The sequence below is a fragment of the Aethalodelphis obliquidens genome, unplaced genomic scaffold (assembly GCF_003676395.1).
Source record: "Aethalodelphis obliquidens isolate GAN/ISIS:26980383/991018 unplaced genomic scaffold, ASM367639v1 scaffold6, whole genome shotgun sequence".
NCBI lineage: Eukaryota > Metazoa > Chordata > Mammalia > Artiodactyla > Delphinidae > Aethalodelphis > Aethalodelphis obliquidens.
This window is the reverse complement of record NW_020837950.1, coordinates 73249727-73275203: the sequence shown is the minus strand read 5'-3', so window position 1 is coordinate 73275203 and position 25477 is coordinate 73249727. Positions and strand designations below refer to the sequence as shown.

The 25477-nt window shown below is 62.0% G+C and overlaps 1 protein-coding gene across 1 annotated transcript; it reads left to right on the top strand.

The window, feature by feature from the left end:
* The first annotated feature begins 3437 nt into the window (after positions 1-3437).
* HMX1 (H6 family homeobox 1) lies at positions 3438-8471 on the top strand. Its single transcript, XM_027103826.1, has 2 exons — positions 3438-4261; positions 7100-8471. Exons 1-2 carry the CDS (start codon positions 3868-3870, stop codon positions 7753-7755), a joined length of 1050 nt encoding a protein of 349 aa, XP_026959627.1. The 5' UTR covers positions 3438-3867; the 3' UTR covers positions 7756-8471.
* The last annotated feature ends 17006 nt before the right edge of the window (positions 8472-25477 follow it).

The following is a 25477-nucleotide window of genomic DNA, read 5'->3' as shown; positions in this document are numbered from 1 at the left end:
TTGCAGTGGAGACAAGCCACCCTAATCCATGCACCCCACGAGCACACTGATAAACGGTCATCTGACACCCTGAGTTTGGGGGAAATGTGTGATTCGACCATAGTAACTGGAACAAAGGCATCTGTGACTGTTGGTTTAGTGCACGGTGGTTAGAAAATCATTGCTTCATTTATCAGTATCAAATTCCTACATTAAGGTGAAAAAAGGGCAAGATGGCAGAGGTGTATAATGGAATACTGCTTCTGTAAATTCATACACAAGAACAGGTATGTGGGGTGGCACGGGGGCGAGGTTAGGACAAATGGAATTGGGTTGAAGGATGAAGCGAAGATCAAATTTAAATTTTAAAGTGGGAATTCTCTAAAATTATTCCCAAAGAAAAAAGCTGATTAAAACAAAACACAACAGGCAGTGGCTACTGCAGTTTGCTGACTCCTGATCTATGCTCTTGGGATTATGCCCACTAACTCGCTCCCCCTGGCTCATGCGGCATCTTTGGACACCAGCACTGAGCTAGGAGGTGACAAGGTTCCCACTGTGCGGTTGTGAAGAGCCCGTTCGCTGGGGATTCTCTGGTGGTCCCGCCGCAGAGGGGAGAGGTGGCGGTGGACGAAACATGTGGGCAGACAAGAGTGGACGGGCGGTGAGGAAGGGTGGCAGAGGGGAGAGGTGGCGGTGGACAAAACATGTGGGCAGACGTGAGGAAGGGCGGCTGATGTCATGGCCCCACTTTTCTGCCTGGGGAGTCCTTCTGCCCGAAGGTGACCAGAAACTTGGGCTCTGGCCCTGGGAGCACCAGAAGCCCTCTCAGGGCCGTGAGGCTCCACAGTCAGTCTCCAGAGAGCATCCTGACTGCCCGATGCTATCCTGGAGCTGCTTCCGGGTCTGAACATGACAAGCCTCTGCCCACAATCCCCCCTCCGGACTCGGCCTCCTGTCACCTCCAAGCAGAGTGGCGATGCGGCTCCGGCACGCACGGAGCACAGAGGTGGCCGCCTGGGCGAGCACCAGGGCGGCTACTGCACGCCTCCCCACCTGGTCTTGCTTCTCCGCAGCAACCCTCTGTCTGCTCGCCGGGGCCCCGCGCCACACGCTGGAGTTCTGCTGCCGCAGTTGCCGGGAGCCTCCTGGGGACAGCAGTGCCAGGACCCAGCCCTGGAGCCCCTGGGAGGAGACACGCCCTCCAAGCCCCCAAAGACCGGTGCTTGGGAGGAAGGTCTACTCTCCTTCGGCCCGGTCCGGCCTCCCGTCCCTCCATGTTCCCCAGAGGCAGTGGGAGACGTTCCAGCAGTGCCCGATGCCCAGCCGGCCTCCACTCCCAACAGCCTGGCGCAGGCAGGGGTGCGTACTACCCGCGGTTTACATGAGAGGGAACGGAGGATCAGAGAGGCAAGGCCCCCTACCCAGGGCCACACAGCCCAGAGTAGAAGGCATTAGAACCCAGACTCTGAGGAAGCCCCCACTCAAAGTGCTCAGAAACCACGGGAGTGACGCCAGGCTTGTGGTTCCAGAAACATGCCCAGGGGCCACGCACAGGCAGGCCCCAGGAAACCTGCATGTAGTAGGTGGTCAGCTGGAAGGCACCCTCTCCGCCACTTGGCTTTTCATCCGGGTCCTTCTCTGGTCTCGGGTTCTCCATCTCTTAGAAGCACCCTCGACTTAGATGCTGTGATTAGCCACAGGCTGTTGCTTCTCCCCCACACCGACTGGGGCAGTCATTTCTTCCCTTGACCCGCCCTCCTCTGGCTGGGGTACCTCTGCCTTGGAGTCTCTCTGACCGTGGGCACCCCCAGGGAGCAGTACTTGGGAGACCACAGCTCTTCCCGAAGACCCCGGCTCGCCCACTTTGGCCCCGTGTCCTCACCCATGCAATGGGGGAAAAGCCCCAACTCTGTCTGCCTCCAGGCTGGAGTTCAACAACCCGGTGAGTCCCTGTCGTTGATCATCTTTGCCGCTCCTGGGGCGGGATGCGAGGGCGAGGAGATGGGTCGAGCATCTTGTCCTCGAGTCTGCAGAAAAGCCCTCCTCCCACCCAAGGTCTCCAGGCCACTAGGCACCAGAGGTCCCTGCTGGCAGCCGCGGGTAGGTACGCTCAGGGTGGTAAGCTGGTAAGAGGGTGGCGCGGGGCGGGGGTGGTGGTGACCGGCTCCCTCTGCAGCCAGAAGACGCACCCCAAGTGCTCACCGTTTTGTCTCCGCGGCCACAGGTGGGCCAGCAAGGTCCCTCCACTAGGCCTCAGCCCCACCCGGCCTCCCGGCCTCCTAGACCCGCTGCTCAGCTGCTTCTCGCTCCCATCCCCATCCGACTCTGGGGCTGTCGGTGCCAGAAGGGCCCCAGGCCCTGACTGTCGGAATTCCAGGCCTGCCAGAGCCACTTACCATCTGGAATGGTCTCTCCTCGGCTCTGTTTTTCCCTCTGGAAAATGGGGTTGATGCTCCCTCCACCGTGGTTGTTCTGAAAATTAAAGTGAGGCGGCGGGCGGCACTCGGTTGGTCGCGGCCCCCGGCTGGCACTGGGAGGCTGGGTGTACCTCTCCGCGATAACCCGCGTCCGGTGAAGCCTGCTGCGCCCGCGCATCCGCGTTGCCGTCCGGTGACTCGGCCGTCACCCGCTCCCAGAGGAAGCCGGTCAGAAGGTTACTCTTAAGTGGCCACAGCTCCGAGGGCGACGGCGTGGGCCGGGATGCACTTTGGTCACTGCACTCCCTGCTGCAGAAGTGGGAGGGGACTCCCCATCGCTTTACAGTCGGGGCCTGCCCCTAAGACCTACGCGGCCGGCCGGGGCAATGGCTCCCGCCCGCCACTAAGGCCCGAGCCTCTTAGGGAGCTGGACGGTGGAGACCTCCTCTCGCTCAGCGGGTGTGACATCGGGCGTTCTGCCGGCAGGGCCACGGGGATAGGGGCGGGGGCTAGCATTTTCTTACATTTTGAGCCTGAATCTGAGACCTAGAGAGTTCTATCGCACTACCTTTGGCATTAAATCCATATTTCATTAAGTGTAAATATTAAAAATATGCTACAATTTTGCAGCCTTGACATCCGGAGTCTAAAAAAATGACTAACCCATTCTCTTGCTGTTTCTTGGAAGCCCCGGGGTCTTCCTGCCACGGTATACACATGCACACAAATACATACAAGCACACACACGCGTGCACACACACACACACACCACACTCGTGCGCGCGCACACACGCAGTTCCTCACTCTCGGTCCAACACTCTCCCCTCAGCGAGGTAATTACTGCCCTTGCCGGACACTGATTGGCCAGTCTGCTTCTCATCGGAGCCCCGCAGCCAATAGGCGGCCCCGCGACCGAGGCCCCACCTCTCCAACCCCCGGCTCGGGTGGCTCGGGCCGGGGGAATGAATCACGCGGGGCCGAACTGGCCGCGACCCCCCGCCTGGGCCGCCGGCCGCCCGCCCTCGGACGCGCGACCGCCTGCGCGCCCGGATCCGGGCGGCGTCTCCGAGCAGTGGCCGCACTCGGGGCCGGCGCGGCATCCTCGGGCTGAGCTGGCTGCCCGCCCGGCCCGCGCCGCCCCGCCCCTGCTGGCCCCTCCCCTGCCCTCCCCGCCCCCAGCGGGGCCGGCCCGGGCGGCGACCAGAGCGGCGACGTGAAAGGCGAGCGAGGCAGCTGCCCGGCCGGCTGTCGGCGCGCACCCGCTCCCGGCCCAGCCCAGTCCGGCGCGGAGGCCGCTGCCTGCCCCGCGGGGCCCGACGCCAGCGCTCCGGGCAGCGGCTCCAGGGCCGGCCCGCGCGTGCGCCAGGGAGCCGCGCGCCAGCGTCCCCAGCGGGGACCGGGACCGGCCGCACCCCGGGCTCCCGGAACCCCGAGGAGCCCGGCAGAGCCCGACGGACCGGCGGCCGCGATGCCGGACGAGCTGACGGAGCCCGGGCGCGCCACGCCGGCCCGCGCCTCCTCCTTCCTCATAGAGAACCTGCTGGCAGCCGAGGCCAAGGGCGCTGGGCGCGCGGCCCAGGGCGGCGGCCGCGAGGACGAGGAGGACGACGACGACGACCCTGAGGACGAGGACGCGGAGCAGGCGCGGCGGCGGCGGCGGCTGCAGCGGCGGAGACAGCTGCGCGCGGGCTCCGGGCCGAGCGGGGACGCGCGGGCCCGGGCGCTGCTTGGGCCGGGCGCGCTGGGCCTCGGTCCCCGGCCGCCCCCGGGTCCCGGGCCGCCCTACGCTCTGGGCTGCGGAGGCGCCACGCGCTGGTACTCGCGGTCGCACGGAGGCTACGGAGGCGGCCTCAGCCCTGACAGTGAGTGAGGGCGCGGGGAAGGGGGGGCCGCGGGGGGGGGGGCCGGGCTTCCTCCCCGAGCGTTTGCTCGGCGACTTTGGGCTCGTTGGCGCCCTTTCTGGGCCTTCCTCCTCATCTGTAGGAGGCTCTGGGTCGTGTCGGGCCCCAGCAGAGCCCCTGGTTGAGCAGGTCTGGAGGCCCACTCTCCAGGACAGGGTCCCCATGCAGGGAGAAGGTTTCGCAGGCTCTGGGCTTCACCCATCACCAGGCTCTGGAGTGCCCTTGGAGGGGAACCTGGGGACAGGGGACAACAGACAGCTAAGAAGAGAAAAGGAAGGGGGGTGGGGAATACAACAGGGGAAGGCAGGCCATGGGAGGGGGCACGGGGGGGAGGGGCAGAAAAGAAGAGAAAAGGACAGAGAAGAAAGAGAGGGATGTTGGGGGCGGAGAAAGGAGCGAGGGGGGAAGAGAAGATGAAAAACAAAAAGCAGAAAGAAACCCATAAGTGATGGAGAGAACAGAGAAAAGATAAAGGAAGGAAAGAGAGAGGGTCAGGAGACAGAGTCAGACTCAGCAAAATAAAGGGGGCGTTGAGCAGAGGGAACCGCTGCTGTGGAGGCCTGGACGGGGGACAGCGGTCTTCCCCAGCAGCCGTGTCCCCAAAGTCCCATCTCCTCTACAAGCTGCAGCCAGGGCCTGGGGCAGGGGCCTGGCTCTCCCTCTTGGGCCTCCCAAGCCCCTGGGCTGTGGCTGTGCAAGGCCAGACGCCCCCAGTCCCACCCCTCTCTCTCCCTTTTCTGCCCCTCCCCCTCCCCCGCCTTTGTTCCCTGCTGAGGGCTCTGAGTCTGGGGGTGGGGGGGTTTTCAGCCCTGGAACCCGATCGATCGCCCCTCTTGACTGGGCGTCCCAGCCCCTGAGTTCTACTCCCCTCCCCGGGGTCGCTGCCTCCCTTGGGGACCTGCCGTTTGGAGGAAGCCCCCCGCCCCGGGCAAGAGGAGTAGGAAGCTATTCTAACCTCAGCCCCCAGGCTTTGCCAGCCCCCCCACAAACGCACACTGTGAGGCCAACTGAAGACTCTTCCAGGCCCTGAAATACTTTCAGCTCCAAGCGAAAGTTAGCGAGTGCTGGGGGGCGGGTGAGGAGGGGGGTAGTAGGTGGGCCAGACCCCTCTCACCTCTTGGATAACCCCTTCTCTGGTGTGGGATTGAGCCCCTCGCAAAGGGACCCACATCTCAGAGCCTACACCCAGAAGGTCCCGGGCCCCTACCCCCTTCCCTTCCGGGAAGCTCGAGCAGGCCTCAGTGTTTGCCCCGAAATTGAGTGATCAGACTAGTGCCCTTCTGGGGGTGTTTGTGAAAAGGGTCTCCCTGCGGGGGGGGGGGAATGCGTTCCCTGCGTGTCCCTGGGGTTCTTCTGCAGCTGCAGCCCCACAGGCGGCCGCCAAAGAGCCGGTTCTTCTTTCGTGTAATGCGGGTTAGGGGTCCCTGTTTTGTACCAGAGCTGGCAGGCCTGTCTTGTCTTCGTGTGGCAGCACGTGGGCCTCTGTGAGTCTGCCCCCCCCCCCGTATCTGGTCGCACACATGCCAGCCTGGAACCTGACCCCTCTTTGGACACCATGAGGCCTCACGCCGCCAGGGTTGGGCAGGGACACACGCAAATCGGCACGCCTCCGGGGGAGCCGCGGAGCGCAGGGACCAAGCTACAGACACAGCCTGCCGGCGTCTGCACACCTTGCGGGCTCCTCACGCTGCGGGCTCACCGCTGCCTTCTGAGGGCTGGCCGGGCCAAGCTCTACTCGACGGCCGCAATGCTGACCTGCGGCCTGTGTCCAGGAGCCTCGGCCTGAGGCACAGGGGAAGCTGGCCTGAGCTGGCCTCTTGAGCCCGGAAGTCAGGCGGCTGCCCTTTTCAAGCTGGGCCTGGAATCTGGACCAGCACCTGGGCCCTGGGCAGACTCCTTCACCTGGAGGCATCACCCCTTGCCGGCCCTGCGGAGGGGAGGCGTCTCCTCTGGGAGACTGTGTGCAGCTTGGTACTGGAACGTGAGCCCCAAACCCACAGGCTCAACCGTGGGCCCAGTGTGTGTGGGGTGAGATGCAGCTGCCGCGTGTTTCTACGGAGCCAGAGCTGCCCTCGTCTGCACTCCCTCTGAGTGTGATTTGGGTGGAGAGGGCACATCTCCATGGACATTTGAACTATAGGGGCACAGGAATCGGGGGAGAATAGGTTCCCAGTGGCACCTGGTTGGAGTTTGGCTTGGGGAATTGTTTGCATTTGCTTATCCTCCATCAATGGGAATATTTCTGTGCACGCGGGCGTTCTGCATCTGCTCCTGGGCCTGAGCGGGGAGAGGTCAGGGCAAGTCTTTATTTCTGTGTCTGGGGGACTTGGCCTAGGGCTGAGTGCGAGGGATGAGGCCCTCTCTGTGCTGGTTTCTGGTGTGTACATTTCTCAGAAGGACCATCCTTTCCTCCGTGAGGTGTACCTCCGGGGCTTTTGTGTGTGTTGATTCGAAGTCACTGTTTAAGGGAGTCAGTCTTCTTTTTGTGTTTCTGTTTGTGTTTTTGTGTTCCTTTTCTTCCATCTTCCCCCTGTTGCCCTCCGTGTGGATGCGCGGTTCTGGGCGTGAGTGTGTGGCCAGCGTGTTGGTTTGCAGCATCGCTCAGGTCTTCAAGTTCACCTCCAGATGCTCTGCCTTTCTCCGGTCCCAGGGTGAGATCTGCCGTAGGTGGGGCTGCGTGGGGACAATTTCCCTGCCTGTGGCTGTGGGTGACCTCGCGGGGGAAGCAGCTGACCTCAGCGACAGGGCCGGGGGATCAGCCTCCGGAACCAACCCGTGTTCCTCCTCTCCCCCCTGCAGCCAGCGACCGGGACTCACCGGAGACGGGCGAGGAGATGGGCCGCGCAGAGGGCGCCTGGCCGCGGGGCCCCGGGCCGGGAGCGGTGCAGCGGGAGGCGGCGGAGCTGGCGGCGAGGGGCCCGGCAGCCGGCGCGGAGGAGGCGGCGGAGCTGGCCGAGGCCCGGGCGGCGGCGGCGGCGGCGGGGGAGGCGCGCGGCGGCGGCGGGGGCGGCGGCCGCAAGAAGAAGACTCGCACGGTCTTCTCGCGCAGCCAGGTCTTCCAGCTCGAGTCCACCTTCGACCTGAAGCGCTACCTGAGCAGCGCCGAGCGCGCCGGCCTGGCCGCCTCCCTGCAGCTCACCGAGACGCAGGTCAAGATCTGGTTCCAGAACCGCCGCAACAAGTGGAAGCGGCAGCTGGCGGCCGAGCTGGAGGCCGCCAGCCTGTCCCCGCCGGGCGCGCAGCGCCTGGTCCGCGTGCCGGTGCTCTACCACGAAAGCCCCCCGGCCGCCGCCGCCGGAGCTCCCGCCGCGCTGTCCTTCCCGCTGGCGCCCGCCGCGCCCGCCCCGCCCCCGCCGCTGCTCGGCTTCTCCGGGGCCCTCGCCTACCCGCTGGCCGCCTTCCCAGCCGCCGCCTCCGTGCCCTTCCTGCGGGCGCAGATGCCCGGCCTGGTGTGAGCCCCCGGGCGGCAGGGCCCACTCCCCGTGGCCAGTGGGGACTTCTGCGGACGCGCACACGGGCCGAGGCGGCAGCGGTGGCGCCAGGGGGCCGTCCGTCAGGGAGGGCAGGGACGCTCCCCTGGCCCTCCCGCGCCTCGGGGAGCGCAGGCTGCCGCCCGGGCGAGCCGAACCCCTGTCCGAAGATCGGAAGATCGTCCAGAATGTAACAGAGACGCAGGTGACTGTGGCTCCCCAGACAGTCGCAAGGCTGGATCCCCGCTGGGAAGAGAGCATCACAGAGACAGTCGGCCACGCAGCCCAGAGCCTCCCCCAGCCCCCTACCCCCGGGGACAGGCCTCAACCTCGGAGCAGATCCAGCCCCCGCCCTGCCGGAGCCAGCGGCTGGGCGCAGTCCACGGCAAATCCAGGCTGTCCCAGGTGCTTCATGGAGGTGACCATTCTCCAACCCGAACAGCCCTGCCTGGGACTATGCACGGGCAGGGCAGCAGGCCTCCGGGCTGGCAGAGAGAGAATCCCAGGAAGAGAGCCCCTGTGGAGCGGAAGGGGTGAAGATCCTTCCAGGTGGCGCTGCTCTCAGATTGTCCGTTCTGGAGATGGGGCCAGACTGGGGCTTCTCTCCCAGGCTGCAGCCCCTGGTTATCCTGGCGAAGACATTTTTTTTTTTAAATGAATCTACTTATTTGCGTATGGAATAAAAAGGGACGTTTTCTGGACACTTGCCGCTGCTCTGTGATCACTGGGGCGAGCCTCTCCTCTGGTAATGGGCTATGGTGGGCACCGTCTCCCCGCTCCTGGAGCACCCTCCAATGCTGGCCGGGGGCAGGTGGGCAGGGCAGGCAGGAGCTGGGGTCTGCGAGCTGTACTCTCAAGCCCCCACGTTCTCCAGACAGGGAGACCCAGCGAGACCTTAGGGGAAGTCAGGGTCAGGGGGGAGAGGGGCCTAGGGTGGAAGGGGATTCTGCATCCTCCGTGGCTCAGTCCCGGGGCCTTGGCGACAACCGAAAGCCAGTGGTCAGGCGAAGGCAGAGCCCGCTGGCCACTCACCTGGCACGAGGGGCTGCCAGCTGTGTGGCCCCCTGCATCCACTGCCCCGTCCCTCACTGGAGTTGAGAGCCATCTCTAACATAAGGGGTTTTTTCTTTTGGCCAAAACAAAACACCGGCGCCAGACAGCCCAGCAAGGTCAGGTGGGGAACAGGGCTCTCTGGCCTGGGCCTCATCCCCTGGACCATCCGCAGTCTCTCTTGAGCTGGGGGACTCGGACCCGTGGGCAAAGTCCCGGGTCAGGGCCCGAGTTTATGGGCTCTTGAGGAAAGCTTATTGAAAGCTTCTTCCAATGGCTGGCTCTCTACAGCCGGCCTGTTGCAGGGTGAAGACAGGGCCCTCCTGCATGGGGGGAGGACACTTTACTGGGTGTGCTTCTCGAGAAGCCCAGAGAGATAGGTCATTCGGTCCTTGAAACGGTCACTTCTGTAAGAAAACTGAGCCCCCTCGGAAACCTGTCTCTGCCCCCTGGCTTTGGGACTTTGGGTGGAACGGACGCTCCCAGGCTGAGCTGCACAGCAACAGGGCCACCCTCCGGTGTCCTTGGAGTTCTCAGAGGTGGCGCCAGACAGCCCAGGAGAAGGCGCCACGGGGGTCACCCCCAGGCAGGAGGTCCGGCTCCCTGACCCGGAATCATCCCCTGCCCCAGCCCCTCCAGTCAGTTCCCAGTGCCCTGAGGCCAGGCCCCAGAAAGGCCCAGCAGCCCTCCTGGGGAAGGGGGCAGCAGTCCGTGGCCTAGGTGGTCCTTCCTCTGGGCTCTAAGGTCCCCACCTTCAGACTCCCAGTGCCCAGGGCATAACACGGGTGGGCAACCTGAGAGACGCATGGGGCACCTCCTCCAACCCAGTCCCCGTCCTGTTGCCGCATTTGCTTCCCTTTGAGGGTTGGCTGTCCTCTCCCTGAGGGAGGGGGCACCTGCCCCAAGCTACTGCTTCTCCTGTAGCTTTCACTCAACTTTGCCAGGAGGGACTTACGATCTGCTTCTCTACAGCGAGCTTGCTCTAGCTATTTCCAAAGGCCTTCGCTCCTGACCAGCGGCCACGGGGGGAAGTGACGTGCCAAGAAGGCCACTCGAGGGGCAGCACAGACCCATGTCTCCCTCCTCCTGCTCTCTTCCCCACTGTGCCCTCTCTGGGCATCGGCACCCCTGGCTTAGCCTCCCCTGGGACCCTGACCCTCCCTCGCTTGGTGGTGACCTCATGCTGTCAGTAGACGAATCATTGCCAGTCCTCAGAAGGACGCGTCCAGAAAGCCTGGGCAGAGCTGGCCGCACCGTGGAGGCCTCCGGGCCAGCGCAGGTCTCCCCGCCGGCCGCGGCCACCTGCTCTCTGCCGCTTTCCCTCCACGCACCAGGCGGGCCGCGTCAGGCGGTGCCGGCGCTCTGTGCTCCGCGCCGCACCCGCGCGGCGTTGCACCGCGGCGATGGGATTCGGCAACGGCCGTGGTCCCGAGCTCTCGGACCACGACTGGGATCCTTACAACCCAGGTTAAACGGGTTATCACCACGAGGCAACCGTTTTATTCGACTGTTTGTGGCCTGTGCGGGTGCGGTCTCGAGGTGGTGGCGACCAGACCGCAGGACGCAGCGAAGCGCTGTGTGGTGCCGAGGTCCCCAGGCGGCTCGCCCACAGCGGCGGGTCGGTCTGCGCCAACCAGAGCTCCGCGTCCGCCCGGGAGCCACCTAGCGCCGGGGCCACAGGAGCGCGAAGGGGAGGAGCCGCGGGCGCCGTACCCTCGGACCCGCCCGCCAGGAAGCAGCGAACCCGACGGCCTGCCGCTGGAGTCAGAGGGAGGAAGGGTCTACGGGCTGCAAACGCGGGGCGGATTCGGGGAGAAGGGTTGCGTCTTTCGATGAAGCAGTGAAAAGATGGGCTGGAGAGCGGCTTCCTTGCCGCAGGCTCCTCCGAGATCCGCCGGGTGGGAAGGAAGGTGCCAGGAGGAGGAAGGAGAGGCTGTTCCCCTGCGCAGGAAGGGTCGGGAGCTAGAAGCCTAACACTGAAATACAGAAAGTGGATCCAAACCTGGATTAGGGCGGGGGCTCAGGGAAGCTGGCTTTACCCCATGATTACCCAGCGTCCGGAGTGTCGCACCACGGGCAGCACAAACCAGAGAGAAGCGCGGTAGGGAACACGCAGCCCTAGAGGGCGCGCGGGACCAGGCTGGGGATGAGCCTGGCTCCAGGCTCTGGCGCCATCACTGCGGGCCAACCTCACCTCGCACACGTTGGCTCCGCTCATGGCGGGAGAGGAATGGCTTTGCTCTGTCTCTATCGCACGTGCCGTGGCCCTCCCCAGCCCGCCAACCCTAACTTCTTACGTGAGACCCGATTCCAGCCACCCTGGGCCGCCTAGGGTTTCAGGCTGCAGAGTCCCTGAGCGCAGTTGGGTCCACCAGGCTTCGGACACCCTGGCCGACCTGCAAGGATTCCCAGCCAAGTTCATGCAGAACCAGACCTGCTAAAAGGGACAGGCCAGTCTCATGTCCCCCAGGGTGGCTCTCTGCCCGCCCCACCCCACCTGGGCACTCCGGAGTCCTGGCCGAGAGAGCAGGCACCGCCCCACCCCAGTTCACGTCTGCCCGCCTCATTCAAAGCCCTGGCGAGGGACTGACGGGCATCCCGGTAAGTGCCCTTCTCCTAGCTGGCAGTTCCCCACCCGCACCCTGCCCACCCAGGGCCTCCCCTCCGGCTGACCCCTTCTCATCAGATACAGGTCAAGGGCTGTCCGTGGCCCCCAGCCTCCTCCCCACAAGCTTGGCCTGGCTTCGTGGGGTGACGGTTTCTCAGAGCCTTGGCTCTGAGCCTACCCAGAAGGCGACCCACCTGGGCTGAGAGCTGGGTCAGGTGGGTACCAAGAGGGAGGCCAGAGGGGCTGGGCCAGCTTCTCTCTCCTTCTCCTGTCTGTAGGCGTCTCCCAAGCATCCTTCAAAGCCTTCTGGCCTCACCTGGCAATTCTCAGCAAGGTAAACTGGGGACCGAGGGGCAGAGACTCTGGGGCAGGGACTCCGTGAAGTCACTCAGCCACCGAGGCCCCGACCCCCCCCTTCCTCCACCTGGTGCTATGGAGGTCGGGGCCCCATCGTGGAGTCACCCCTCCCTGATAGCCTGCACACTCAGGCAGTGTTTGCCCTCCCTTCCCACCCGTCAGAATCACCTGGATCTTTTCCTTTGGCCGCCCTCAGTGCGCATGCCTCCTGCATCCCTTAGCTAGGAGCAAAGCCTGAACTCGGTGATCCAAGGTGGGTCCCCAAGGCGGCTCACCACACAACTGGGTACAAGCCCCGCTGCCCTCTCGCGGAGGGGGACACTCCCTCATGGGTAGACTGGAAAGGGGGCCACCCTATTCTGATAGCACCGAGCTCTGAATCTGGAACTCGGATGGACACTTGGGACAAAGGTGCAAAGATAAAGATCAAGAAGCACGAGGCAGCCTCCGGCTTCACCACCTGGAGAGCAAACGACAGCTGACCGCCTGGCCCGTGCCAGCTCCTGCAGCTGTCAGCCTCAGTTTTAGTCTGTTTGTTTGTTTTATTATAAAAGTAAGAATGCTTATGATTGATTATCTGGAAATTGCAGTAAAGTCAAAACGGAAATACTTTGCATTTCCACCATCAAAAGTCACCTGCTTCTGGGCTTCCCTGGTGGCGCAGTGGTTGAGAGTCCGCCTGCCGATGCAGGGGACGCGGGTTCGTGCCCCGGTCCGGGAAGATCCCACGTGCCGCGGAGCGGCTGGGCCCGTGAGCCATGGCCACTGAGCCTGTGCGTCCGGAGCCTGTGCTCCACCACGGGAGAAGTCAACTGCTTCTGGGTATTATATGAAGTTGTGGATTTATTGTGAGGCGACTTATAGATGTATTGTTAATTTTTAAGAGTTCTTATCTTTTAATGTTTAAAAGTTAAAGATGCACTTATGTATTTACGCTGAAACGATGTGATGTCTGCGTTTGTTCGAAAATATCTCAACAAAACTAAACAAACTAATTAATTAAATAGTAAAAATGAAAGGGAGACGCACAGATGAAATTGGATTGGCCAGGAGTTGATCATTGTTGAGTGGGGGCTGGCTACATGGGACTTCATTTTAAGGCTTCCTCTACTTTGTTTTATATTTGAAAACTTTCATAATAAAGGTGCTTTAAAAAGTGACTACCCAGAAACGTCAGGGGTGTGTATCCCTAGCGGCTGATTCTCTGCCGGGGGCCGTTTTCGTTATACGTTTATTTTCCTCGGATCGCAGTCTGACCTCGGTTCGGTTTACATCCTGCTAGCTTCCCACCCCGCTCCTTGCTCACTTCGCAGTGCGCATTAAAGCCCGTCAATTCGGTCTCTGCAGACATGTTTCAGGCTTAAACTTCCCTCTTTCTCCACGTATCTGTCCCTGCCTCCCTCCCTCCCCCACTGGTCCGGGCGCTTCTCTGGGTCCCCGACCTGAGCGCCAGCGCCCGCGATCACCTCCGCCCGGGAGGCCTCTGAGAGCCGCGGAGGACGGATCCGGGCTGCAGGATCTCTGGCGCCGCCTCCCGGCTCTCGCGGCCGGCGTCACCCACGCGGACCGCGATCTCCCACTGCTTGAGCAACCCAGGTCCGACCCCGCTGCGGGCTTGGGAGACTGAGCCCGGCGGCCGCCCCTCTGGTCCTGGGTTCGTGTCTTCGGTTTCCCGGCACCTCCTGGACGCTCTCGGCGTCTCTGGGTCCGCAGCGCCGAGACTCGGACTGAAGTGGGGTGGGTTGGCTAAGGCTGGGCCGGACATCCCTGGAGGGCAGATGGGGAGGGCTCACGTGCTTGGAGCTCCATTCCGAGAGGCAGACCAGTCCGAAGCGCGCTCCCCATCCCCTGGAGAGAGGGTGAGCTCTCGGATCCTGGGGGTGTGAGGGCCCCGCCCGACGCGAGAGCCGGCAAGGTGCATGCTGGGGGCCTCTAGGGTGCGGGCGCTCCAGCCCCGAATTGCGGGTCTCCCTGGGGTCTCGCCAACCCCCTGGAGGGGGACCTGGTGAAGGCTAGCCCGCACGACCGCGGCGGTGCCTCCGGGGCCCCGGCTGCGCGTTTCCTTTCTCGCAGATTCTCTGCTTTAGTCTGTCTCCTCCTCTCCGTCTCTTTCTCTCCATTCTTCTCTGCTCTCTTCCATCGGAGCTCAGGATTCCGCCCGTGCGTCCGTCCCCCCTGCCGCGGTGCCCCCCTTGGCTCCGTTCCCCCCTCTCCGGGAGGAGATTCCTCCCCCTTTCGAACCGGCCCAGATAGGAGTCGGGGAGGCCGGGCCCCCTTTAAAGGTTTTATTTCTTTGCGGAAGAGCGCACTCCGGGACGCAGCGGCACACGGATCCCGACCCGCCGAGGCCCTACGTCGCCTCGATCCGGCTGGGGGGAGTCGGCGTCGCCGCTTCGCGTCCGGATCCCGCGCCTGCCCCTCTGGGGCCCTCGAGCCGGGCTGTCCCCTCTCCCGGCCTGAGTGTCCCCCCGGGCTGCCCGAGCTTGAAGGAGAGAAACTGGCAGTGGCGCCAGCTCCGCGGCTCCCGGGACCCGGCGGCCGGCCGGCGCGGAGCGGCCCCCTTCTCCTCCCAGGCCATGGGGCGTCGGAGAGCACGGCCAGCGCCGCTCTAGACCCTCCGGGCCCGCGGCTCTCCGGGGTGCCCCGCCCCCTCCCCGCAGTCCTTCCGGCCCCGCCCCCACCCTTCCCGCCGGAGCCCAAGCCCCCTCCCCGCCCCCAGCCCGGCTCACCTGGCGTCTCCTTGGCGTCTCGGAGTCTGGCTCGGCCTTCGGGCCCCGCCCCTCGGTTCTCACCTCGCCCCTTCCCGCTCCCTTCACCACAGCCCTTCCCTTCCCCCTCGGGCTCCGCGCCATCCGTGCGGTCCCCGCGCCACCACCTAAGACGCCGAGCTCTAGCCCAGGGGCCGGGGCTGGGTCCGGGGAGAAGGGAGGTGCCTGAGCCCGCCCGGGTCCCCGAAGGCCTCTGGGAGGAGGCGGTATTAAACCCGAAGGCTAGAGAGGAGTGAAGCTCCGGGCGCGCGCAGGTGGAGACCCGGCCGTTCGCCTTGTGTCTCGGCCCTTGGTGGGAGCAGCAGGGCCCCACTCTCCGCCGTCTGGCCCTCGGGTCGGGCTCCCCGTTCCACTCTTTCCTCCCGGAAAGATGGGGCACAGAGTTAAGGCTGCCGGACCGTGTGCTTCCTTCGCCGGCCGGCTGCGTGGCTCTGGGAAAGTCCTTTGCCCTTTCTGAGCTCACCTTTCCATCTGTGGAGTGGGTAGGTAGCAGTGGCAAAGGTCGCGCGGCCTATTGACAAGAGCGCGGGCTCAAGGCTTGCTGCTGGGTGCACAGCCATCTGTGCCCCTGCTCAGTGCTGACCACCCCCGGGGGCACCTGCCGCCGAGACCCTCAGCCCACAGGTCCGTTTCCTTCGGCCTGTGCCGGGGCCGCCGCCTGCCACGGCTTGGTCCTGAGCGCAGAGTCAAATCGCTCCCACCCCCATTCGCGCGCCTAGTCAGGCTCCCACTGGGGCTCCAGGACACATGAGGGTGCCCACGCACCCTGTCCCTGCAGGCCTGCGCACGAATGCGCAACAGCCCTCCAGAACTACAGCTGCACCCCTAACCCCGCCAGCACCGTCGACATCTCCGTCTGCCCCTCCAGGCCAGGGCCCAAGCGCCCACACTCCCAGACCCATAAATCCTGACCTTTGCCTCCTCCCCAGCGGAGACCCAGCGTGTCCACACGCGTGTGTCCCCCACCCCCACCACGGGCAACTGCGCCTCTTCCGTGCTAACCACACAGCTGGCCTCAGAAATTTGACATCCGGAGGTGCACACAGACCCTGGCCCAGACAGAGCCTTGGGCCAACCAGCCTTGCTCTGCTGTTTCTTTCAAGAGCTCCTGGTGGATGGCCCTTGACCCTCATCCACATCACATTGAGGCTTTCTTTGAGCTGGGAGCTGATCAGGCCCTTTACCCGAATTGTCTCACTACATCCCTACAATAACCTGGTGGGCGGAGTGCTGTCCCCAGTTTAGGAGTGAGGATTCCGGCTCAGATGTGCGATCACACCCAACCCCAGATCACACAGAACGTGTGTGTGGGAAGGCAGAACTGTGTCCAGCTCTCTTTCCAGTGAGGAAATGACACAAGCCAGCGCGTGTGGAGAGCTCAGCCCTGCACGCGGCGGTCCTCCTGGACAGGCTGCCGGAAGGTGGGTGGGTGACGGTCCTCCTGGACAGGCTGCCAGAAGGTGGGTGGGTGACGGCAGCTCATCAGCTCAGCAGGGAGGTACCTCCCGTTCTGTTCCTTCCCCTCGCCATTCCTCAGGCCTCCTCTCCCTCGTCCAGATGGACTTTCCCTACCTGAGTCCCCCCTACATGGGGAGGTGTTTGGGGGCAGCACCTCTGTACCCTAGGCTGCCCCTCAGGAGGCCCCACACTGCAGAGCGCCTTCCTTGGAATTCTCTAAGTCCCTCAAGAATGGCTGGGACCCTTCAAGCCTTGGTGGGATGTGAGAGGGAAGCCCCAAGCCAATAGAGACCTGTGTCGGCGAGAATTTTTGAAGGGCAGCCTGGCCAGCTGCGGGATCAGAGAGATTAGGTCGACAGACTGATGCAGACACACTGATTCGTGATGATTCAAATTGCTTATGTAGACAGGGGGCCCTTAAAAATATTCCATTTCCCTGTGTGTGCGGGTGGGGGCGGGTGGGTGGTGGTGACAGCCTCTGGGCCCCCTCCCCAGGAAGCCTCCAGCTTCTTGAAAGAGACCCTTGCCTGCCTCAATCTCACCTTCTGTGCCCATTTCACAGATTAACCCGGTGTGGCCCCAAGAAAGGCAGAGACAGGCTCTCCAGAAGCCCGAAGCCACACCTCCCTCGGCACCAGGGGGAGGTCCCTCCCCAGCCAGGGGCCTCAGGAACCAGAGGGGCCATTGCCCCACCCCCCCACCCCAGGGTGGAGGAGAGGAGGGAACTGGGAGGCCCCGGTGGAAAATGGGTCTTAGAGGAAGCCCACCCTGCTCTGGTGCCCTCTCTGATCTCCCGTGTTTCCCCGGGGGCTTCCCAAGGGTCTCTCCACTGGAAGTCTGATTCTCCCGCAGAGCCTGGAGGAGGGAACCCCAGCCAATCATCAGAGGCTGACTGGTGTGTGTGTGTGTGTGTGTGTGTGTGTGTGTGTGTGTGTGTGTGTGTCACTGCAGACCTCTCCCAGCCGCTGGGAGGGAGGCTTGACCCGGGGCCCGAGGTGATGGAATCAGGGTGCTTGCATGCCGAGAGCCCGAGTGAGTCCTGCAGCCGCGCGCTAGGGGGCTGCCCAGGGCGGGAGCGGGACCTCTCCGTCTTGCGCAGGCGTGGGCTCCTCCAGCGCGCACAGGGGCTCGAGCGGGCACCGGGGACCTGGGCCCAGGGATTGCCCGGGTCCCGCCGACCCTGGCCCAGGAGCGCAACCTCAGCCGCACGGCCCGGTTCGTTCTGCCCGAGTTCACTGCAAGCCTTTCCGGTCCCCCGCGCCCCCGTCTCTGCATCCCAGCCTAGGCCTCTCGCCGCCCCCCTTCCCGGAGCCGCTCTCGGGGCTCCTGCTGCCGGAACCGCAGCGTCAGCACATCCGGGCCTACCTCACTTTGGTTTGAGTTTTCTTAAATCGCGAAAATCCATTTCCCCACATGGGAGGGAGCTGAGCCTCGCGTGGTCAAGGGGCGGTCGGCCGGCTGTCCCCACCCCACCACCCAGCCCCGACCCCCGAGGCCCGGCATTGATTCCGCAGCTTGTGCGCCTCGCATTAGTCCTAATGGTTTCGCTGATGATTCAACTTTTTCGTTAAAAGCCGCCCCTCGGTCCTCACCCCCTCCTCTGCGTCCGCTTCTGCCGGCCGCCGGCCCCTCTGCGGCGCGCCCGCCCAGCGCTTTCTTGGCCGGTAGAGACGCGGCTCCGGCAACCGGGGTCCGCCACCCTGCGTGCGTAGACGCTACTAGAGGAGCGCGCTCCCCGCGGACAGCGGGGAGGGCTGGATGGGCGGAGGGGCTGCGGCAGCTTGGGACCCTCGGGGACCTTGCGCACCCGGAGACCTACGAAGTCAGATCCTCGACCTTCCAGACTCAGACCTCGGCAGAACCGAGGATCCTAGAAGGATCCAGAAACTGAGAAGCCCCGCGCCCTCGCAGAAGGGTCCTCCGGCGCCTCGGCTGCCCATTCTACCCGCGGGGAGGCCGAGGCCCAGGGACTGGCCCCAGGTCGGCCGTAACTTGGGAACGGAGCTGGGCCTGAGCGCAAAGCCGAGGAAGCGCTCGGCCCGGTGAAGGGGAGGTCCCGGGGACCGCCTCCGCCCTGCGCTCCCTCCTCGGCCTCCTTCCTGGGGAGGGTCCCGGCCTGCACGAGGGGCCGATGCCCGACCGCCCGACGGCCCGACCTTCCGGGGCAAAGCCCGGAGCCCGCAAGGCCCCGCGGCCCAAGCCCTGCGCCCCGGGTGCCCAGCGCAATCGGCCCCGACGCCTCCCGGCGGGACCACGTCTGATTGCACGAGGAAAAGCTCTTCGTTTCTTGTTCGTTTCTTGTAGTAAATTCAGAAAATATAGGCAAGAAAAAAAAAGAAAAAAGGCACCACAAGTGCAACTAGCTACCCGGAGATAGTTGGAGTTTTCAATAGTTTGGGTTTTTTCCTCATTGTTTATTTAGTTTTTCGACTAGGCAATACATTGGCATGGCACAAAATTCGAACGTATAACAAGGTATACTGTGGGAGGACTCCCCGCCCCCCACCCACATCCTTTTTAAAAAATAAAGATAAATTTACCTATGGAGAAAAGTACAGATCTTAAGAGGACGATTCGAAGAGTTGGGAACCAATGTACACACTCGTGTACCATCATCCGAATCTTTTCTTTATGAAGAAAGGAAAAAATTTATGCGAATGTCTAGAAGGTTTAAATTGGGAGAACCGCTGTACCTTCTTCTCTTCCTTCTTTTAATTTGCCACAGTTACTCATGCACACAATCTGAAACGTCCTCTAGTTCTGCAAAGAGATTAAACAGCCTCAAGCGGAAGAGACTCCGCATGCCAGCCCCGTCAGAAGACACAGCTGCCAGCCCTGCCAGCCGTTCCTCTCCCACCTGCTCATATCCCTCCGTGGCGCTCTTAGCCTAGTTCTTGACTTTATTTTTTATAAGAAATCTATCAAGTGCCTTGGCCTCCTGTCTGGAAGACGGAGAGTTACTCGTTCACGAGTCATGCTCACAGGTCAATCAAGTACTCACAGCCCTTTCCTACCCCCTCCTCAGAACACTGTCCCCTGGCCGACTGTGATGAAATGGGGACCCTCGGTTCGCAGTGCTGCCACCCCACAAATGCCCTTCACAGCTGGACGTGAGCTGGGATCCATTTTTTTCTTTTATGCTAGTTTTTCCCCTTGGCTTTCTCTATATCTGCCGTTCATCTGTCTCCAAACTCCCTTCCAGAGGTCGGGTCCCCTCTGGAAGACCTAAACACCCACAGACCCCATCCCATCAGGTGGGGAGGCTGGGGGAGGTGGGACGCAGGCTGGGGCTTAAACAAGACCCTCCTGTTTCCAGTTCTGCCTGGATCCCGCTTTCCGAGGCCACCAATCCCCAAGGCTTTCTGCAGCTCTGCAGGCCGATCAGCTGCTCCTCTCGCCTGCCCCCCCCATTCTCCAGACACCCCCTCCACCACAGGAGTGCTTTGGGAGGGGCTGGATGCATCCTTCCCCGGGGCACATTCCCGAAGGTTTTTGAGTCTGCCTCTGTGACGACTGGGATGCGTTCCACTGTGGTTCACAGCCTTCGAGGGGCAGATGGGTTGCCCAACACGGACTCTGAATTTTGCAGGGTCCTATGGAAATATGGCCCTGGCTGGGGCTGGTTCCCTGAAGGTGAATTCACTACTGGTTTCCCTGGGAAACCTTGTTTAATGAAGGTGCCAGGCGCTCAGTGCCAGGGAAGGCAAACATTCCTTATCTCCACTGGGAGCCCTTCAACAGGGGTTCACTGTGCAATGAGCCTATCCCGGTCCCCCCACCCCATTCTACTCCCCCCCCACCCCAAATCCCCACCCTCCTCTCGGCCAGGGGACCCCTCCCATCACCGCAGCATCACTCGGTCTCTGCGGTCACTACTGTTTCTTATGTGACCCCTTTATGAGACCGTGAGCTCTCTGGGGCTCTGCCATCTGCGCAAACAGCTCAGAGGCGCTCCCCGATGGGCGCTTAATCAACAGTTGTTGGATAAATAGTGAATGAGATTGTGGTTTAATCCTCACATCAACCACGTGACGTGGACGAGGCCCGCGTGGCCAGCTAGCTGGGGACTGAATCCAAATCTGTAAAGCAAATCTAGTCATATGGGTTCTCAGGTTTGCAAGGAGCCCAGGGAGACTGGCCAATACATCTGTATTGAATCGCAGAGAGAAGGTGCTCGGGTGCAGCGGGGAGAGCCTGGGGGCGGGGCCTGGGCCCTGTCCAGCCCTCCACAGTGGGCGGGGCATGGGCCCTGTCCAGCCCTTCACAGGGGGCGGGGCACGGGCCCTGTCCAGCCCTTCACAGTGGGCGGGGCATGGGCCCTGTCCAGCCCTTCACAGGGGGTGGTCACCTGGGTGCCTATGCCCTGCACATGTGTGTCCTGTGCATAATAGAGACGCTAGGTGAAAAAGGAATCCAGTGCTTCTAACCTATTAGGATGAGCACTGTTGATTGAAATTGTTTTCCCTACCTCTATATTTGTACATTTATTTCAGGATGTAAAATGCATTTCTTACTGCGGTTATATCACAGAAAGAGTTCGAAGTTCACTGGATCATGTTGGAATTATTTTTGTTTCCTTATACTTTATGTTTTGTTTTGTTTTTTTTCCGGTACACGGGCCTCTCACTGTTGTGGCCTCTCCCGTTGCGGAGCACAGGCTCCGGACGCGCAGGCTCCGCGGCCATGGCTCACGGGCCCAGCCGCTCCACGGCATGTGGGATCTTCCAGGACCGGGGCATGAACCCGTGTCCCCTGCATCGGCAGGCGGACTCTCAACCACTGTGGCACCAGGGAAGCCCTATGGTTTTTAACTTGGTAGTGCTACATATTTTTCTTTATATTGTTCTTAGGTATTGTATTAGTCAGGGCTCTCCAGAGAAATGAAACCAACAGAAAAAATGCACATGTACATGTACATATAGAAAAATATAGGACATATACATAGAAACAAATATATAGGAGACAGAGAGGGAGAGAGAGAGAGAGGATTTATTCTAAGAAGTTGGCTCCTGTGATGTGAGGGTTGGCACTCTGGGCTCTGTAGGGCAGCTGGCAGAGGCTGGGAATCCAGACAGGAGTGGATATTGCAGTGTGAGTCCAAATCCTGCGGGACAGCGGGCCGGAACCTCAGGCAGGGTGTCTAGGACGCAGTCTCAAGGAGACTTCCTTCTACCTCGGGGACCCTAAGTCTTTGCTCTTAAGGCCTTCAACTGATTGGGTGCAGCCCACCCACACTGTGGAAGGGAATCTGCGTCCCTCAAAATCTGCTGATTTAAGTGTGAATCTCATCTGAAAAAGACCTTCACAGCGACATCTAGGCCGGAGGGTGAAGGAACACCCAGCCACGTTGATGCATAACCTTAACCATCTCAAGTATTCAGGCCTCCGTCTGAATTTTGACGTCTTCCCTCATCATAAAGAAACAGAAGGACATCCCAGCGCTGGTATTTTCACTGGCATGATAAGAATGTGTAGGTGGGTTTGAGCGGCCTCTATGACTCTCGGGGCTCTTCAGTCGACTCAGGGGTCCCCAGGTGCAGGCCCCGTTTTGGGCCCTGTCCCTGCCGGGAGTAGGACAGTCCCACAGGGCTGGGCTATAGCACTTCTCAGACTGCCTGGCAGCAATCCAACCAGACAGTGAGCTCCTGGACAGCAGGGATGTGTGTCCATCACATCCGGGTCCCCAGGATCCACCAAAGGCTGGGCCAGTGCAGGGAGAGGTGGCAGCATGGGCGCGGGGGTCTGTTTCTCCCCCATCGTCTGGGTGGTGGCTGTGGAGGAGGGCAGGACGGAAGGAGGGGCCACAAAACACACCTGGGTTTATCTCAGGTCGAGTCAAGATGCAAATGCAAAATAAAAAAGCATCAAAATACTAAACATGCTCTTAAGTTTCCCCCTGATCCCAGGTGAGGGGAGGTGTATTTATTCTCCCCTTCGCCTTTCACCAAGTTTTGCTGGTCACTCAGCTGGAGACCCAGCTACCTTTCCCAGCTACCTTTGCTGCTCTTTGCTTGGTCACGTGACAAGATTCTGACTGGTGCTACCTGCCATTCCAGACCTTTCTCTTAACAGGGAGTTGGACAGAACTCTGTACCATTCTCTCCCCTTCCTGGCAGCCTGGGAAGGGGTTGTAAAGGTCCGGTGAGGACATGCCACTTAGAGCAAAGCAGAGATGCCCACCCCCTGGACCATTTACCGCCTGCATTTTCATGTGAGAGATAAAAGCTTCTGCTTTACGTAGGCCACTGTGACTTGGTGTCTACTCAGGTAACTGAGTCAATATCCTAACTAATACAGGAGGCCTTTCTAAACTGGGCCGGTCAGCATCTGCATGTGGGGTCATCAGCATCTGCTGATGACCGAGCACTGGCCACAGCAGCATAAAACAAGTCCGGAAGTGGGCAGCCCAGGGCTGTGTGGTGCTCCACGGAGGCACCAGGGACGCAGGGACTCCCGCCTTTCTTATCTGCCATCCTAATACATGCATTCCACCCTCCAGGTCACAAGACAGCTGCTGAAGCGCTGGCCCTCACATCTTTGTTCCGTTCAAATAGAAGGGCAAAGACAATAGGCAAAGGGGCCTTCTCCCCTCTTTTGGGAATGTCCCAGAGGGTCTCTTTCACAGACTTCTGTCCTCATGTCTTTGGCCACCCCTATCTTCCAGAGAGAGTTTTGTTACTAAAGCAGAATGGGGAATGGCTATTGGGAAGCAACTAGGAGGCCCTGTCCAGAGAAAGTTGTGCACTAGGGCCACAAATCAGCAACAAGGCCAGGACTTTTTGTTTTGTTTTGTTTTTTGTTTTTTGCGGTACGCGGGCCTCTCACTGTTGCGGCCTCTCCCGCTGCAGAGCACAGGCTCCGGACGCGCAGGCTCAGCGGCCATGGCTCACAGACCCAGCCACTCCGCGGCATGTGGGATCCTCCCAGACCGGGGCACAAACCCGCGTCCCCTGCATCGGCAGGCGGACTCTCAACCACTGAGCCACCAGGGAAGCCCAAGGCCAGGACTTTTAAAAGACCTTCGGTTGGAACCAATCTCCCCAGGTCTTCCCCGGCCAGTGCCCTGCCAGCAGCTCCACTGAACTCAGCCAGCGGGGTGAGGTGTGTCCTGTCCCCTACACCCAGGCCAGGCGAAGTCATGTGCCAAGGGGAATACAGCTTCCTTGGAGACTGGCTGGTACAGGGCTGGGAGCCTGGCTACTGTCAGACAGACCGGGCGGAATCCTGGCACCCCTGCTCTCTTGCTGTGTGGATTTGGCCAAAGCCCTTGACCTCTCTGAGCTGCCACTTTCTCCCTTAGCTATTGCTCCCCTGGGGGCTGAGAGGATCACAGGAGGTAAGGCTGTGCAAACACCTCCCCACCCCTGGGGCAACAGGGAACGGTAGCAACGTTGTCCCCGCTGTTCCTTGGCGAAGCACAAGAGAGCAACCGCTCAGCCACAGGCCTGGCTCTCCAGCATCCTGGCCGGTTCCCCTCCTCCCCTGAATGAACCATGTAGGTTGGACGCCTGCCCCACTGGGTGAGCCCATCTGTTATTTTTATTACAGATCACTACTCAGTAGGCTTAACTCAAAGCCTGTTACCCAAAATAACACAAGCAGTTGCCTGTGAACCCAGGGTCAAAACTCCTTCCACGCTCCTTGCCCACAGCCTGAGAGAGCTCCCACAGTGGGTGTGCGTCACCCCCTCCCAGTGCCTAGGGACCAGCCCCGTTTAAAGATCCCGTCTCTCCCCAGGGACTTCAGAGACCAGGTGTCCTGTTTGTGCCACCTTGAGACGGAGCCTGGGTTTGAGGGCCTGCCAGCTTGTGATCAAACCCACTGGCCTGGCACTTGGTGGGGGGGGTCTCTCCCAAGCCTGAATCTGAGGCTGGGGGATGTGAGGGTAGGGCCAGGGCCCGTGCCTCTGCTGTGTGGGCAGTGGGTGGTCTGGTGCTGCCTCTGGAAGACGGGCTAGAGAGCTAGCAGCTTTCGTGTGGATTCCCAGGAATTGGGGCCAACTAGACACAGACGTGCTGGCAGGTGAGTCACAGACGGGATGGAGGGCTCCCACTGCTAGAGCGCCATGCTTCCCGGGGCAGGGACTCTGGGGGTGGGGACGAGATCCCTGCCATTCACAGGTCTTGCATTCTGCCATCAAGACCCAAACCCTCTTCAGACCCTGCCCGTCCTTCCCACACTGCGATGGGGATGCCCAGGCTTGGCTCGGACACCCGTGGGTCCTGTCTCCCGGCTCAGTAATGGTGTCCCCTGGGCAGGTGGCCGAGTTGTTCCTACCCCCAGTTTCTGCATCTGCAGACTTCCAGAGGTCCAGAGTGCCCGCCGTGGGGTCCTGCACTGGGAACCGGGCGCCAGCGGTGGATTCGAGGGCTCCCGGTCCTGCTGAGGGGGCGGGTGAGCCCAGAGGCTGCAACACCCCTCCCTGGGGGGTGCACCTTCCTGGGCATCCGCCGTGTGCAGGGGCCCTGCAGGCACCTCGGCACCTGGCTCTAGGGAGCCCCAGTCTAGCAGGAGAGACCACCATGTGCCCGTAAGAGTGGCCGCAGGTGCAGACGCTGGGCAGGGGCTTCTGAGGACGTGGCACCAGCACTGAGGGTGAATGGGAATTACCCAGAATGGAGGCGGGGGGCAAATGGCTGGGAGAATATTCCAGATGGAGGTGATGGTTTGAGGGAAGGTTGGGGTTCGCCGGGGCACGGTGGAGGTGAATGAGGGCGGGGCATGGGTGGTGCCTGCGTGCAGCAGGTGTGACCGAGTACAGTAGCCTGGAGGAAAGTGCGGCCTTGACCCCTGGCTAGGAGTCTGGGCTTCATTCCAAGGGTCGTGGTCGGGGAGGGGGCCATGCGGGCTTTGAACCTCTCCGGCCTTAAAGGGCTGTGATGGGTGTCAGCAGGGCCGGCTGGATGCAGAAAACCAGGGTCCAGGAGGTGAAACACTTCCACAAGCTGGCCGGCCCTCAGACCCAGGCTCCATCTCAAGGTGGCACAAGGGGGTGGTCAGAGGGCAGAGCTGAGCACCCCAGGAGGTTCCGGGACTCCCCAGGTCATGCGGAGGCTCCCTGCAGATGGGGGGCGGGTGTGGGCTCAGTGCGAGGTCCAGGGGCCCAGTGCTCGGAGTCAGCCGGGCTTGGGCCTCCCTCTGAAACCCCGCCTGCCGCCCCCAGGGTAGCACGTGCTCTGAGGGCCCGCGTGCCCTCTGCAAACGGGGTGGGCGCCCTTCAAGCCACTCACTCAGCCAGCCCGCCTGCGCTAGTTCACTCACTCACGCATTCAGCACTCTTGCTCCCAGCCCCACTGGGTGCCAGGCCCCGGGGGACCTTCCCAGTGTCGTCTCTGGAGCGTGGGTGGGGTGTGGGAGACTGGAGTGACGGCGACGTGGGCGGAGGCCCAGAGAGACCTGGAGTGGGGTCATACCCAGGGGCCACCCTCTGTGTCACGCACGGCGTGTCCCCCCCACTGGACCCACG